At 41.5% G+C, this 17,477-nt stretch overlaps 1 protein-coding gene across 1 annotated transcript in view; it reads left to right on the plus strand.

Moving 5' to 3' along the window:
* Window positions 1-8,794: 8,794 nt before the first annotated feature.
* Window positions 8,795-17,477, plus strand: part of LOC104034491 (cAMP-dependent protein kinase catalytic subunit PRKX) — a 56,163-nt gene continuing 47,480 nt past the window's right edge. The window contains exon 1 of the mRNA XM_075713733.1: window positions 8,795-8,981. Within this exon, the coding sequence (XP_075569848.1) occupies window positions 8,795-8,981 (187 nt within the window). The remainder of the gene's footprint in view (window positions 8,982-17,477) is intronic.

A 17,477-nucleotide genomic window follows, 5' to 3' on the forward strand; every position in this document is an offset into this window, starting at 1 on the left:
GCTGCACATAACTCTATGCCGCAACAGGTATACCCCTGGAGAGACTGTGGCTCATAGATAAGGCTCCACTTGGAGCAGGTACTGAGCAGTCTCTAAGGGACTGTGTCTGTGGATAAGTCCAAGCCAGAGCAGGGGCAAGTGGAGGACTTCATTGCAATGTTAAACCCTTTAGTCTGGTCCAAAGGGACCAGGGGTGGAGACTGTAGTGGAAATACTTTTACACTGTTGTAACCCAGGATTTGAGTTACATGTTATGGGAATTACTACAGCAGGAACCCTTTGTTGCTAGCCAGGCTAGGAGCAAGGGCAGGAGTTCATTGCAATGTTAAACCCTATAACCTAGCTCAAAGGGACCAGGGGTGGAGATTATCATGGATATACCTTTAAATTGTTGTAACCCATGATTTGAGTTGCATGTTACATGAATTACTATACCAGGAACTGCCTGACCCAATGGAGAACAGGCCTTACAAGAAGCGGTGCAAGTGCAGCAGTGACCTGACCTGAGCTGGCTTTGGTGCCCTATTGGGACTGGAGTAATTACTCCATGCAACACACCACCTCTCCTGTGCTGAGTGACCACCATAACAGATGGAGCCCAAAGTCATGGACTAAATGAACTCAAAGGACGTTTTGTGGACATTTGTGGACATTTCACAGGGTTGGTCCATAGACTAAGGGAATGATATCTGTATATTATATCAAAGGATGGGAAGGGGGGTGGGTGGGTAAAGAGGATGTATTGGATAGTGTGGGACCTGAGCATGATGTAAATGGTATAGAATAAGGGGTGGAGAATGTGCTGGATTTGGCTGGGATAGAGTTAATTTTCTTCATAGTAGCTAGTATGGGGCTATGGTTTGGATTTTTGCTGAAAACAGTGATGATAATGCAGGGATGCTTTTGTTACTGCTGAGCAGCGCTTACACAAAGTCAAGACCTTTTCTGCCTCTCACCCCACCCCACCAGTGAGGAAGCTGGGGGTGCACAAGAGGTCAGGAGGGAACACAGCTGGGACAGCTGACCCCAGCTGACCAAAGGGATATTCCATACCATATGATGTCATGCTCAGCATATAAACCTGGGGGAAGGAGAAGGAAGGGGAGATGTTTGGAGTGATGGCGTTTTGTCTTCCCAAGTAACCGTTATATGTGATGAAGCCCTGCTTTCCTGGGGATGGCTGAACACCTGCCTGCCGATGGGAAGTCATGAATGAATTCCTTGCTTTGCTTTGCTTGCATGCACAGCTTTTGCTTTACCTATTAAACTGTCTTTATCTCAACCCATGAGTTTTGTCACTTTTACCTTTTCAATTCTCTGTCCCATCCCATCTTGGGGGGAGTGAGTGAGCAGCTGGGTGGTGCTTAGTTGCCAGCTGGGGTCAAACCACATCAAGCCCTTGATGGTAAACTGTCCTTCTTCAGGAATGAATATGGTATATATGCTTGGACATAACCTACGGTTTGCACAGATCTATAAAGATCATATATGAACATGACTTTTCCAAAAAGCCATAACACTATTTTTTGCTGGAGTTCATAGTTAAATGGACAAGATGCCTGAGGAAAATGTATTTCCATTTTATATTTGAAAATAGATTCATTCTCTGTTTTGTTGCTTGAACAGTTTTATGCTTTTTGGTTTATGCTTCTCTTTATAAAGGCACGTAAGTGCATGCACGACTTTAAGTATGCATACAAACTCAACCATAGCCATTGAAACTGTGCACAGTGACTAATTCCACTGGCGTTAACAGAATCTAGACACCTGCTTAAAACTAATAGAAATTAAGTAGGTGCTTAAATACTTTGCTTAATGAGTCTGCAATGATTCTCATGTACTGAACAGTTCATGAACTGAACTGTAAACAGAAGAATGAATCACAGTTATATCACTTTCTATTTGTTCGGCAAAAAATACATTTGATTAGCAGAAAAAGAGTTTGAAAATCACACATAAATTTTATTTCATACAGAAGAGTACAAAAATGAATTCTAAGAAATCTAAAATCTATTTCTGCACCTTCAGTAGTGATCAGACTGTAAGAGTATCAGCAGAAATATCTTGAAAGCTTTTCTATCCACTTTAGCTCCTGTTTCTATAAGGATATTAACTGACAGTGAAAGATAAAAGTATAAATCAGACCAGCTTGTGGTGTTGAAGTGGTAAATGTGCCATCACAGAATGACTTTACAGAATTTATAGTGTTTTAATTAAATTAATGAATTGCATAACACCAGAGAACAGATTAAGGAAAGAATATATTACTTCACAGGAGAAGATATCAGTTATGGATAATAAAGGCATCATTAATGTTGCCGGATGCGACTGATAATGTCCTTTCTTTTCACAATTACATTCCTTTTTTAAAGACGTAGGTATCGTGCATGCAAGCATTTTGCTTTCAAAAAATAAGTAACGAGACTTGCTTACATTTGGCCATGTATACAAATATGTATAAAACATCTTTGCATAGTACGTGTAAAACTTTGGGTACAATGGTGTCATCTTTGGTTTAGAGACAAACTGCAAAGATTTGTCAAGATTTGCCTAAACTTGGAGTAAGTAAGGGTCAGACTTTCTTAGCTGATTTTAAGTGGTACAGAAGTAAGAGACAGAATGCCAGCCTCTCCCCTGGAACTAACTTAGGTTACATCTAACTGCGTATTTCTTCATAGAGCTAGGCAGATACCTCCAGAATACAAGAAATCCTGATAACCTAAATGAGGTGCCCGTCTCTTCCCTCTGGTTTTATGGCCGGCCTCAATGCCACTGTGAAGTGATTTATTCATCCAGAACATTGAATGAAGATCTCTTTAAAAAGCATTCATGGGAAACACTAACCTCAGCTGCAGCCATGTACATCCGTGGACTATTCAAAGTGCTGATTTTTTCTTTCAAGGGGCAATGGGAGGGACAGCAAAGGCACAAGCAGAAAAAAGTGGAGGATAAAGCTGAACCAGCTTGACAAAAACACAGCCTGCCTCAGAGCTCCTCACAGCTGAGTGGTTAGGGCACTAAATGCCCTAAAACCTTATGCATGGCAATGGTTTGGGGAACTGATCTGGAAAAAAAACCTAATTATTTTATAAGTAAATCCCTGAACTAATTCCTGAACTGGCTCACCAGGGAGCCACCTAAATGTCAAATGCAAAAGCAAGGGCGTGGGTGGGACTGCTGATTTGAGAGAAGGAGGAGGAGGACGGAATTGTGGCAGCCTGGGTTTGGATCAGCTTAAAATGAACCACACCTTTCTAAGCCTGAAGCCTGCATAAATTGTGACACAGGGAAAACCTGACACTAAGTCAATGAAGATACAATAGACTCTTAAGTTTGACATCTTTCTCACTTTGATGCCTGTGGCTAAAGGAAGATTTTAGCTGTTTATTTTTCCTCGTGCAAGTCCTTAGTCTTGGATATGAAGATGCCAACATGAAACGAAATAGAATTTCAAAAAAATGTTGAATTAAAAGATTTATTCTGTTCACGCATTGGATATGTGTGCCTTAGAAAAGATACTATATGCAATTTCACTTTAAAAGTCCTTTATTTTAAATATAGGGGGCAAAATGGTTTGGCAGAGAAATTTTACATTTATCTATCTGAGGATTCTTTGATGACATAGCTTAGTTCCCTGAGGTTGCTGCCAACAGATGGTTTTATTATTGTTTGACTACCCTGAATGTTATAAAGTTCATGTAATGCATGTCTTGTTGCAAAAAGACCCATTGTAAAGCTCATACCAATTTAATTATTTGTGGAATTTATTATTTTACAGTAATCTTTGCAGAACCTTGATAAAATTTCTAAAAACACACCACAGTTGCATACCATAAATTGAATAAATAAATGTGACTTGTACTATATTTAACTTCTATGACTTTTGCAGCATTCCACAGAGCAGTGAACCAAACACCTCATCTCATGGGCACAGTAAAAATGGAGTGTTTGTGAAGTAGGAATGCACAATATGAGACAATATGTCCTTCAGTTGCCTTCGGTAATTTAAAGGAAGGAGGCTGGAATGAGAACTCTTTTCATAAAATTAAGATCAAAAATGCTGGATATTCCATTGCTGAGCGACTGCTATAACCAGCATGCTATCCTGAGTATTCAAAATGAGATGTGCTAGTATGAATATACATAACTAGTTCTTTGAGGAAAAGAATGAACAAAAAGATGCCCTAGTGCATTGCTACTCTATTCCGTCTTCCATCTGAAGAAAATATCACCATCTGTCTTTGAAGAACTTGTCCAGCACACCAGTATTTCTGTGTCTCCTATTAGATAACACAGCATTGCACCAACACTTTTTTTCCAAAAAGGTGGCAGCAACTTGATTTTGTGAAGGGAGCAATTTTGCATATAAGTGAGATATGCTTTCAGAATGCTTAACAGAACAAGTTCCTCAGCAAACGTAGGCAAAGCAATGTCTTGTTTCCAGATCTCAATCTAGTTTTGGCAGAAACTAGGCACAAACTTGCTCAGACTGGGCAGAAGTCTAGACACCCTAGTAACAGCATTTCCATGTTTGAACCAGCTAAGTCGGTGCACTTGCGAAGCGAGGCATCGACTTGGCAAGACTTGACAGAATCGCAGTTTTGGATGTAGGCATGTACGTTATATTCTTGGTGCTTCAATTCTCATTTGGACTCAGCCACTATACTCATAGTCATTTAAATTCTTTTAAAACAACATTAAACATAATCATAGCAAAAATACAAGTGTGATAGTTGTTGCTTTATGAATGTGTAGATACATTCGCACGATGCGTGTGATTGTTCATTATACGAATGGTTTTATTTCCATACTATGGAGGAACTACTTCAGATGGGTGGAACAATTTCCCCCTTCCTTTGTCACAGGCAGGGATTTCTTGCATGAAAGGGTGCTTGTTTACTTCACAGAACTTGCCTGATCATGAGCTTCTTTAGCAAAACAAAAACGAAAAACACATACCAGTACTAATTATTTTTACTAGTTATTCTTCCTCCTCAGAGCAGTCCCACATTTTTAGGCACTGTACATAACATGACAAAAGGAGAAGATATGGAGCTATTTACTAGTAATAACCACCACTGAAGGACTTCTCAATTTCCTCCCTACAGGTCTGAACAGGTTCTCTAGCAAACTTGTTGTAGTAGTTTTACTATGATGGTGATGATAAAGAGATGCTTTAATAAGATTTGTAAGGAAAATTATGTATTTGCAGGGAAGGAAAAAGCACGCTCTCAGGTAGACAAACACAAACCCGCTCAGACCACAGGGGAGACTCTTTTGTCTGCAGTCATGGAGACATTAAAATGACTGACTCCTTTCTCAGAGAACCAAAAGACGAAGGGTTAGGTGCTTAAATCATATTCCATTTACATGATATGTGTACCACAGTGTCCCCTCGAAACGGCAGAGAAATGATCTCTCATACCAATTCATAGATAGTCGGGTAGAAAGTTTGTAATCCTTTCCATTAGTTTAGAATTGTTAACCAAAGATTTCCTGTGGGGAAGTAAAAAACCTACAAACAAACAAAAAGGAAGGAATGGGAGGTAGGTTAGTAATTTAGCACCTACAGAATCATTGAACTACCGGTGTGGCTGTACGTGTGGCAAACTGAAGTTTGGCGAAAGTACATACATGAAAGGCATCGTGGAGTAACCAAATTGACACCTGGGACCCTTTTGGCCCCTCAAAATCCTGAGCTTATAAAGGAGTATAAGTACACTGAACACTTTTTGCAGCTGAAACGGAAGAAAAAACCCCTCACCTAAAATCATGAGTATTGAGAAAACTATTCAAACTACTCCTCTCTATATTTAAAAAAAAAATCTCTTTTAGTAAGGCATTCACTGTCTTTGGAAAGAATTGTATGTAGCATCTGGTACTTTTAAGGGAAAATGAAAATAGAGCTAACCCTGGTGCAAGGACCTGCAAGGTAAAGGAATGGAAATGCAAGGCATTAAACTCTGCTTTAAGCTAAAGGAATCTGGCTGCAGGCTTCTACTGCATGTCTGGGGAAAGTGAAAAAGATGAGAACTATGAATTCTCAAGGGCAAGGGAAAGGCTCAGATTATTCAGAAAGTACCTGTGACCAAATGTTCACATATTAAGTTGAAAAAGTGGCAAAAATGAAAGACAAAAGGAGAACAGGGCTGCAGACTTTCCTGTGAAGTGTGGCCAAATTGGGCAAGAAACTAAGTTTCATATCCCCTATTGCAACCCAGTGGCCAGCTCTACTTCCACATGCAATTTATGAAGTTAGAAGTTTTGATTCTCAGTCTCACTGTATTTAGAAAGAACGGCATTTTCTTTCCCTGAAATACTGAGTAATAATCAGTATCTGCAAGATAAATTCCAAGTAGGTTATACAGAGGTGGTAAAGCACACTAATAATATGTTGACATTCTAAATATAAACATTGCAATTATATTGCTACAACTACAGCTAGCGAATGCTTTGGATGCCAGTCTAGCAAGGTAGGAAGCTAACTTTAATCATAAGAGACGAGACACTGCACTGAATGGAGCTAATCCTGTGCTTACAATCCTTGCTGAATTGCTGAATCACAGCCTTTTTGAATGTGTGCCTCCATACATGCCACCAGCTGTTGAAACATGGCAGTAGGAGGCTCTTTAAAGAAAGTTTTAAGTGCCTGAATGCAAGTCATTTAATCACTAAGTAAAGTTTGTAGCATAAATAGAAATACCAGTTGAAAGTAATCAATAGCTTCTGCAAAGTATTTTATGTCCTTTTTAACATCTGAGCAGTGAATGCTTTCTTAGCTTTTAGGAAAAAAAAAAAGGTTTCAGGAAGATCGCATATTGATCTTCTTGGATAGACTGAAGTTAAGGTACTCTCTCTTAAAAATGATGATCACAGTTAGCTTGTACCTTTTCCTAAAAATCATCTCAATTTGCAACTCTGCCTAAAAAACACAGTTACATTTTTATATACACTGAGATTTCTTCAATGTATGAATGTTTATTTTTCAGACTGTTATCTTAAACTAAATTTTCTGTTATTGTTAAAAGAGGCTTTTTGGCTTGCTCATCTTTTGACCAAACAGGAACTAAATTTACAGCCTGCCAGAGCATCTACAATTTGCAATTTAAGGAATCTTTAAAATATTCCATTCAAGGCATGAATCACGGTAATTTTTGTATACAATGTACAAAACATAACACAAAAGGAAATTAAGTAAAGTAGTAAAGCAAAATAGAAGTGCCAAACTTGCACTCTGAGGAGTACACAAATGAAATTTGAAATTTTGTAGCAAAAGTGACATCATCCTCCTTGACTGGTGATTCTTTTCACACACTGGCAGGAAGCAGAGATGACCTCGCATTTTTCCAAATTAGTCATAACCCTTCTTGTCAACAAGCTGAAAGATAAAAATACATGTTATATCCTCTGAGTATCGTGACTATAAAGGAGACTGTAAGGATCTCTTAAGATTCAGGAAAAATGTACATAAATTTGTAAATTCCTATATATAATTTATATGTTTATACTCATTTTTTTGGTATACACACGCATAATTATTTCTCATTATTATTGAGCCTACTCCACACAGAAACTAGTAGGCCTTATATTCCCATGTTTTCACACTTAATAAAAAGGAGAAGCAAAACGCCACCTGTGTCACTTGATTTACACATCAGCTGTACAGCCACCCTGCTTATTGGAGCATGGGGTAAGAGCTGTGAACAGCGTAAAACCAGGCCAGAACAAGGCACGGAAAAAATTAGTATTTCCTTCCCAATTTTGACACGAACGCTTCTCAGTGACTTGGCTCCCGCACCAATTTTCCCTGTTTTTCAGCAAAATCGTCACCGGTTTCTTGGCCGCCGTGGAAAGAGCTATATTCGGTGCTCGAGTGCTGCCACATTCGGTGCCTTCCCAGTTCAGCCCGGCGCGGCGCAGCTCAGCGCACCGGCCAGCCCTCCCCAGTCACCCGAATATTTTGGAGGCTCGAGCAGGGAAGACGGAGGGGCTGCGGCCGGTGCACTATCCACACCTGCTCGGAAACAGGGAGTGAAATAAGGCGGGGGAAACCCTTGGAAAGGCGCGGTGGGGGACGCTCGCCAGCCCCGAAGCCGCCGGGGGCTCGGCTGCCTCGTCCCAGGGCTGTCAGCGTGGAAGCAGGTGGGCCGGGAAGCCGCTGGGCCAGGGCCCTATCAATCATTTTTAACTTTCTGTGGGGGGCGGACGGGGCCTCCCCCCGTCCCCCGGCAGCCGCCGCGCTGAGGGAGAGCGGGAGCAGGCGCCGCAGCCGCCGCTGCCCCCCGCCTCAGGCGGGACGCGGGGGAGGACGAGGGAAAGGCAGCGGCGTTACCAGACCCCCCCCCCGGGGCTGTGCCCGCGGCGGGGGGCGAGCTCCGCGCTCCCGCCGTGCGGCGGGGCCGCGGCTCCTCCCCGCCGCGCAATCCCTCTGCGGGACCGTGCCGCAGCGGCAGGAAGGCAAACCCCGCCCCTCCGCTCCGCGTGTGGCGCGGCTCGGCGCGGCGCGGCTCGGCACGGCACGGCGGGGCCGGGCTCGCCTTCGCCATTGTCTGCCTGCGCGGCGGTCCCTGCTGCGGCTGGCGGGCGGCCGGCCGCGATGCTGAAGGGCTCCGCGCCCCCTCAGAGGCGGCAACGGGCTCCCGCCCCGGGGAGCGGCCACCCCGCCTGCTGCTGAAGACTGAAACTTTGCGTCCCCGCCGCTCCTTCTCCCCCGCCCCCCCGCCTCCCTTCCCCTCGCCGGCCCGGCTCGCCCTTCTCCATGCGCTGAGCGGCCGCAGGGCGCCCGCTCGGCCCCATGGACGCCTTCAGCGCCGCCAAAGCCAAAATGGGGGCGAAGAGCGGCGGTGAGGCGGCGGCGGCGGCGGGGCTGGCCGCGCCTCAGCCCGCCGTTCCGGTCGCCAGCCCCACCGGCCCCGCTTCGCCCGCCGCGCCTGAGCCCGCCGCATACAAGCTGGAGGACCTGGAGACCCTGGCTACCGTGGGTGAGTGCGGGAAGGGGGGAGGCGGCGGGAGCGGGGAGGAACAAAGGAGCTGCCCAGGTGCCTGCCTGCGGCCGTGCCCGGCGGGAGGAGGGCGGGCAGCGCTGTGCGCTGCCCGCCCTCCTCCCGCCGGGCGCGGCCCCTGGAGGTGCCCCAGCGGCCGTCTGCCCCCTTCCCGGGTGCCCTCTTCTTTTGGACGCCCCCCTTCCTTCCCCCTCCCTTCTTTCCCCCGCCGCGCCCGGGAGCCGCGGCCGCCGGGCGTTGTGGGCCCGTTCTGAGGCAGCGGGGGTTGGAACCGTTGAACGGCCGGCAGGTGCCGTTGGGGGCGATCCACCCCCCCCCGCTCCCCTCACACACAGGGACAGGACCGCGGCGCTGGGGAGGGGGCCCCCGGCCCGGCTTGAGGCTGCTCGGCAGCGCAGGGCTGCCTGTGGTGGCCGTAGGGGGGTGAAGGGAGACGCGCTGCAGCCTTGCTGTAGTTTGTTGGGGGCTGTGCATGGCGGGGGGGGGGGTGTTTGCGTGTCCCCGGCGGCGTTGAGGAGCCCCAAGTGCTTGCCAGTGTCCCCGGCTCTGGCTGCCAGGTGGTGGTTTTGATCTGCAGCTGAACCAGCCTGTAACTGGGTTTGGCCCGTCGGCGAGACGGGGACGAGTCACGGCTGAAGCCTAAAGACCTTTTGGTGGAAAACCTGATTTATCTGGTTTAACTTCATTTACCTGCATCGTGATAAAAGATTCATCATTTAAATGTAGTTGTCGGGCCAGTGAAGAGATCAAACAGGTTAGCTGAATACTATTTCAGAACCCCAGCGCGCTGTTGCCCTGAATATTGATGCAAAGATGCTTTGCGTGTGTAGTATTTTGGTAGAAGGTGAGGTTACATCTCACATTTACTACGCTTACTAAAAACTGCCTGTAATCGGCGGCATTGCAGACGAAATGCATGTGTTTGGTAAATTGGCATTTTGGACATCAGTGGTTATGTTCATTGTGTTCATAACCGCTGTATCTGTCTGTGCATTGTGTTTGAGCATACATATGTGTAGTTAAATATGTTTTTGCACCTGGTTTGAAGGATTGTATGTTCAACTATATGGAAGCTTTATTTTTTTTTTTTATAGGACTGTGAAATGATTTTGGATAGATTTATTCCAGTAAGTGCTGTAAATCTCAATTTTTCCTAAGCTGTCTTCAGCAAAGAAGGTGTGATTTAAACCTTTGCTTAGTGAAATCGACGTTTTTAATAGGCCTTTAAAAAAGGGGTTGGAGAGGCCTAAGAATGTTGTGATCGGTGAAGACTGCGTTATCATCTCTTGAAGTGCGTTGTTTTTTTGAGATAATTTTTCCAATTTGAAATGTGAACAGGCATTTTATTGAGAAATTAATTGAGATTATTAAGAGACTGCTTGAGAGGTTCGTGATGCTTTTTTTCCCACCAGAAGTGGTTGATCTTGTTTGTTACATCATGACTGGTTGCTGGGGATACAATTGCCATCGTAGAGGATTATGACTTGGAGTGAAGCACAGGCTGCAGAAAAATACTAGTTTTTAAAGAAGGCATAAGAGTCATGGAAGTGTTCCCGAGGCCAGTGAAGAAATGTAGAAGTAATCCTGGTGTCAATTCTAAACAGCGTATCTTTTTAGAGCGTTCTTTAATGTCCTCCTTAGAGGTTAAGGAAGAGGAAAGTTTTTTTTCATTCCACAAGGAATAAAGAGAGACTTAAGAAAAGAGACACTGCTTGGTATGAAGACACAGAAGGGAATGAAATGTAAAAGGAGTATATAGCTGCCTATCAGGGCACTGACAGAATACTTAAAGAACAGTCTCCCTTCCTTCTCTGTCTTCCCCATCTTGATAGTTCCCCCCCCCCCTCTTTTCTCAAATAGCTCTGTCTGAGACGATGACTGTTCTTTGACTGTTCTTTGCATCTCTTACGAGCAGTGGCATTGGTTGTTTAGTAGGGAGAAGGAAGGCAAAGCACAACACTTGAAGGTTATAAAAAAATGTACAGATAAATACATAAGGCCTTACCTTATCAGAGAAGCTGAGCTGGCTTACTGTCAGTTGGTTTTAAAATGAATTTATGACATGCCTGTGCACCTCAGTAGAAGGCTTCGAGGAGGGAAGGGATCTAGCTCTTGACCAGGAAGTAATACAGCCGCCTCAAAGTGATACTGAAACTGAACACATTCATACCTGCCTCTGAATTGCAGTTTGTAAAAGATGCAGTGCCCTGCTAATGTGTCTGTAGTGCATCTGAGATCTGAGCCGGTAACTCTGCGGGAGGTTGGGCTGTTCCATACACAGCTACTAACATGCTACGTTGCATTCCTGAGTTAAATGGGCTGCAAGTTAAATCAGTGCAGAATACTATGTAGTTGTGTAGTTTGGCTTGAAAAGTTCAGTTTTGCTTGGCTTAAACCTTTTTTATTGAAGTTAGTTAAGTACGGTTTAGGTTTATATCGCATGTACTGAAAGAGTATGTTACAATTTTTTTTTAGCAGTGGTTTAAGTCAGTATTACCCTCTATCCTCGGTTTTGATCTCCCACACAAATGGATGAGATTAATGTGTTGTCATCAATTTTGCTACAGCAATTTAGAGTCGTCTGCAGTTTGATTGCTGTGGTAAGAAGAGCCAATTTTCTTTCTGTTGATGTTCCCAAAAGCTATGTGCTCTATCTGAGATATTTGGAGATGTCTGTGGAGTTGAGAGGGGTACCCAGAAATTACAGAACAGGACTTTCTGATATCTTGTCTACTAGAATCATTGTTGCTTATAGACATACCCAGGCTTTGAAACAGGATGGCTTTGGAAACTATCAGCTTGAGAAAGTGGCAAAATAGGGAGGTGAGCTCCATGCTCTTACAGCTGTTTATGAGTAATATTTAAGGTAACAAAATTATATTTGCATGTCTGAGACTGTGGTCATCCCTGGCTTTAGGTGCCTTCTCTTGGAGGATGGAATAAAGTTCATGTAAAAATTAAAAAAAAAAAAAAAAATTGGAAGCAGTACCTGCTTTGAATATAAAACCTACTGTTTTAAATGTCCTTCGTAGTCTGAGAGGATTAAAATATCTCTGTTAATCCAACCACCATAATGCAGGCTGGATTGGATGTGTGCTCTGTGGTTTCTGTTGGACACTGTGCCTGGTTTAGCAAAGAACTCACTGTGAGGGAAGAAAGAGCAAAAGGGGACAACAGTTTAGCATAATGATTGGGAGGAGAGTTATCTCCCCCAAACATCCCAGGACTCCACCTTTGTTTTGGTGTTTGTGGGCCCTTTGGTAAAAGGCATTGGGAGCAGAGACTAGAGTACAGGTATGGTTTTGGGGGAAGTGCCCTAATATTTAGTCGATAGAGTGAAGTTATGGGTTTGGGGAGAGCACAGGAGTGGGGTGCGTACTGATTTCTGGCACTAAGAGAGGTTGAACAGGAAGAATGTTTCTTTGAGGGTACTTCCTGAGAGGTTGAAGATGTGGCTTTGAACCTTTGAGGTGTACGGGTTTTTAGCTAGTCCTCTTACATGAAAGGTGAGCGCTCTTGCTCTGGAGCTATTGAAGGTGCCTGGTTGTCCACTTCTGTTTTTGAATTAATTTTCCTTTCAAAGGTGGTCGAAATATGAATGTGTGCTCAGAAACTGCTGCTCAGACCAGGCTGAAATATTCTGTGAATTTACATACTTAGCTGTGCCAAGGCTGAGGTAGTTCTGTGCTGCACAGAAGCAAAAATTGATATGCCACGACCACCATGTTCATTGAAACTTAACTGCTGAAAGTTCATGGCCCACCCATGCTTATCTGAACCCATTTTAAACTTTTTATAGATCTGGTTGGTGGAAGAGAGAGACTATGGATACTAGTGGCACAGTTTCTGAATCATCTTTGGTAACAAGAGCAACCTTCCCATTCCAGTAGCCAGAGTGGCTGCAGTCGGACACCTAACATATATCCTGAAATAAAGATATTAAATTTTTAATATACCATAATGAAGAAGTAGTTCAGGTAAACTAGAATAATAAGTACACGAAAACCAGAACATACTTCTTCACTTCTGGGTAGGTGAAGTTGGGAGAACAAATGTTATGTTCCTAAATTAAATGTATGGTAATAGGGAAGGGGGAAGGAAGAGAACTTCAGGAAGAGAAAGATGACAAACTTGTTCTTGCCCTCTCTCGCCTGTGAGATCTGTTTCTTGCCCATTTTTCCAAGTGCTATGAATTCCATAGCAGGTTTTATAAATGTAAATTGGGTTTTGTAAATCTATTCAATTGATTGAAATATTTTAATAATAGTATTTTAATGCAAAAAGATTCTTTTAAGCAACAGTTCCCATGAAGTGCTTTACACTAAACAAATGCTGAATAAAAAATTGGGCAAACCAGTATTTTAATTTTTATAAGCGTGGGAAAATTTTAAAAAGTACATGGGAAAAGTGAGGCACAACATATTTTTTAAATACTTAATTTCACTGTGTTCACACACAAAATATGGTAGCCAAATATATTTCAAATGGCATTATATCAGCAGGACGGCAGATACAGAACTGTAGTCTAATGCTGTAAGAAGGAATCTGCTCCTGTATAGGACATTACGGTACTATTTTTCCTGCATATAGTCTCAGTAAAAAAATTCTGCAACAGAATAACTAAGTTATTCTTTACTAGCAAAGAACACTGGTGGCTTGGGGTTTGGTTTTTTTTTGGAGGGGGGAGGGGTAAAGGGGCTCAAATTAGTTCTGTTTCTTACCAAGTGTTATTTTTGGTTTCACTACCAAGGTCCTCACGTATTTAAAATACTATATTCTAAGAGAAGCGTGAGCATTTTTTTTTCCTGTTTTGTCACCTTTTTTTGATACTGAAATGATAAATAATAATGGATGATTTTACTTGGCAATGTCCTTAAATACCACAAGTTTTGAAATAAAACATGATCTGAATGTTGTGACTGTAATGGTGACCTGAATTCACCGTTACATTTGTACATCTTTGAGACTTTAGTCATAAAGCTAAACTATTTAGATTTTGTTTTCACTCTCTGTCTGTGGAATGTCTTTCTTGCTTCATTTTTCCCTCCCACAAGATCATACTTGTCCCAAAATAAATCCTTAGTATTGTTATAGCTGATGTTCTAGAGAGAAAATGACCAGGTGTGACTCAGCTTTCTTCTCTTGCTTTTCCTGTTATCCACTGCTGAGGTGAATTTCAGTAGCATAATGTTCATTGTGGAGTAGGCAGCAACAGGTCCTTTCTCATAAGGTTCCTGTTCTCATTAGGCTAGAAAAAAATTATAGAAACAAATATTCTCTTTTATCTTTCAGAAAGGTCAGAAAAGTGAGAGTATACGGAAGAAGTCTGCAAATGTGAAAACTCAAAGTTCACACTTCTGCTTTTCTGTCTTCAGTGTTCGAAATCAGTGTTGAGGTAGACAGCTAGTGTTTGCCTGTCACCTGTTTCTTCTGCCTTAATCTTATTGAGACATCTAACTGCAGAAAGAAATTTAGTATTCTTTCTCTCATGTTGTGAACTTGATGGTATGTTATAGAATGGGCTTTGACACTCAAACATACTTGTTGAAGATAAATAATTTGTTAAGTCCTACAAATAGCCCAGAGATGCCCAATATACAGATATGAGAAGAAACAAAAGGGTGGTGGAGCTTATGTACCACTTACGTTATGAGAGGCATAGATGTGTATACAGCAATGAAGATTGAATTTTTGTGAAGTGAAAGATGGGAACTTTGTGTTTACCTTGCAAGGGCATAAGTTGGTTTTAACCAGATCAGTTTAGGTTAAACAACACAATTCCATTACTCTTGATACTTATCAGTGTAAAACATCTTCAGCATTAGCTTGTCCTATTTGGGAATAATTTAACACAATGTCTTTACTTGAGAAAGCATCTTCCCATTTCTGTACAGTTTTAGAGTTGTTTTAGCAGCTTCAAAGATGTTGGTAAGTAAAATTTTGCCAAGTACTGTGTGTTAGTGTGCACCTGGAATATTCAGGTGATAAGGAAGAGCAATTTTCAAAATTAGACTGTATTCCTGTTTTCCCACAGGAAGACTGTCTTTCAAATGAATGGACAAATGTTCATTAAAAAAAGGGGGGGGGGGGGGAGGTATATGATACAACATTCTTTTAAACACTGTTTGCACTTTGCATTAGAGCAGTGGTTCAGTTTTTATTTGAAATATGTATTGCTTTATTATTATTATTCTTTTTTAATACTGAAGGTGAATCAGAGATTTTCCTTTAGTACAGCCTCTTTTTTACTGTAGAGATTGTAAATTTAGAGTGCTAAAGGAAATCCACCTGGGAGACAGGTGAGTAAATTGTGAAAGTAGTTAACGAAACACATTACATTTGGAAAGTGAGTGGAATGTTACAGAATGAGGAAAACATGAAAAACACACTTATGTCAGTCTCATTATTGTATTTCTGTGGATAATTGTAGTCTTTATTAATTTTGGTAAAAGAAATGTTCAAATTTTTGCACTTTGTATTATGTTTACCATTTTATTTTGGGTAAATAAATTTCAAGGGTATTGAAATAATTTCAGTTGTGATGGTAAAACTGTAGGTTGGCAATTTAAAGACTTCTTTCTTGAGGGATTTCAGGGAATGGTGTTTGAAAAGATATTACCTCTGAAACAGTGAGTGATGTTTGGTTTCTTCTAAAGGTTTAGAGGGACAGGGTGTAAAATAGACACAGTGTTTCTGTGAGCACTGAAAATCTAAAAAAAAAAAAAATTCTGAGAACAATATGGATTTCCCATTTTGGAAAGCTTCTTTGAACTTGAACAAAACATCTTATTCTACTCTAAAAAGCATTCTAAAAATATTAAAATAGCAGTCTCATGAGGATGAACTTAAGCTTTTGTTTTTACAGAGTTTAAGGGCCACAGTCTTAAAGAATTCTGAATTTTGTGTTTTTACAATTGAATTTAAGCAACTTAACTGTTCTATGTAAATACCTAAGCTCTTTCACTTTGTAGAATCTAGAATTACAGTTCTCCTTTTTAGACACAGCTAAACTAGATTTAAACCATTTTCACGTCATTTCAATACGACTTCAAGTGGTATTGCTAAAGTGCTTGTGCTTTTGTGTTAGTAAAATAAGCTCTCCTGAGCTACTGTGTAATGCTCATACCGAAGGAGCTGTATTAATATCTATACCTATTTTAAGGTAGTTTGAGGATGTTTGTATTGCAGAGTTGCTCTTCAAATGTGTAGATGCTCAAATTTTCTTCTGGTGAATTCTGACAGCTACCCTATCCAGTCTTAAATTGTGGTGATCTGTGGCACTTGTTCATGAGAACTTCCCACTTGGCTGCCCTCTTTCTTCACTCCCATCCCAGCTTAGAGCAGTTGATAACTGGTCTATTAATTGATTGACAGTAACTTTTGTGTAAATGCGTTGTCATTTTTCTCCAGGGAATCAGTTGGTCTGCTTTGATACGCTTCACCTCAGACAAATTGCTAGTGTGTGTGTTTTATTTATTTATTTATTTGTAACTGAAACACATTAAAATTAATGAAGGAAGCATCGTTTCCATGTGGCTAAACTGCATGGAATAACATATTTCTGTATAATACTGATGGCAGTGGAATGTTAGACTTGTCTGGTTGGGTTGATCTAGTCAATGGAACCATTCCCAAAGTCTGGCTTTGACCCTCAACTTTCTCAGTCTGTTGAGGGAGCAGGGAAGTCCGGCTCAATTTGACCTACATTATAGTTAAGTAAATCTGAACTGCACCCCTCAGGCAATTTGAATACTTTGTGAAGTATCTGGATTTCTAGTCTTGTGACCCTTTGTTGTGGAGTGTTTATTTAATACTGGAGTAAACGTAGATTGGTTATATGGTTTTATTTGGTTTGTGATGTATTTCATAGCCCTTATGCCAACAGCTTATGGTGTCTAAAACAGACTAATTTTTATGTAAAATCTTCTTTGCTCATGTTTATTTTCTGGATACTCAGTTTGAATATCACCTGCAGCTTTCTCTATTGGATTATAAGTTATATATATATGCATTGAAATTTATATAAACTCATAAAACATAAGTTCTGCAATTCTACAGCTTGATGTAGGAAGAGTGAGAATATGGAAAAGTCTTCTGCTCATTTTCTGTCAGCATATATAGGACTTGTTAATTGGCTATCTATTGCACTTAGCAGATCTTTGTTTCTACAAACTGTTCAGTACAGTATAGTATATACTATACAGTACGCAGTATAGTATAGATACTATACAGTATCTATAGCATGTAACTTTTTTTTAACTAGGATATATTTTACTTCTTTAAAGGATTGATTCTGCGCTAATTTTTTGTGAAAGGTCATGTATCGTATTTGTTAATTTGATTCTGCCATGCAATTTGCAAGAATTCAGGTGTAATGATTTATATTTTGTATTTATTGGAGTATTTGGGAAAGGCAACTCAAGGCAGAAGAGTTATATAATGATTATTAGCAGTTGTAACCTGTGATTTAGACGT

This window comes from Pelecanus crispus, chromosome 1 (genome assembly GCF_030463565.1).
Source record: "Pelecanus crispus isolate bPelCri1 chromosome 1, bPelCri1.pri, whole genome shotgun sequence".
Taxonomy (NCBI): Eukaryota; Metazoa; Chordata; class Aves; order Pelecaniformes; family Pelecanidae; genus Pelecanus; species Pelecanus crispus.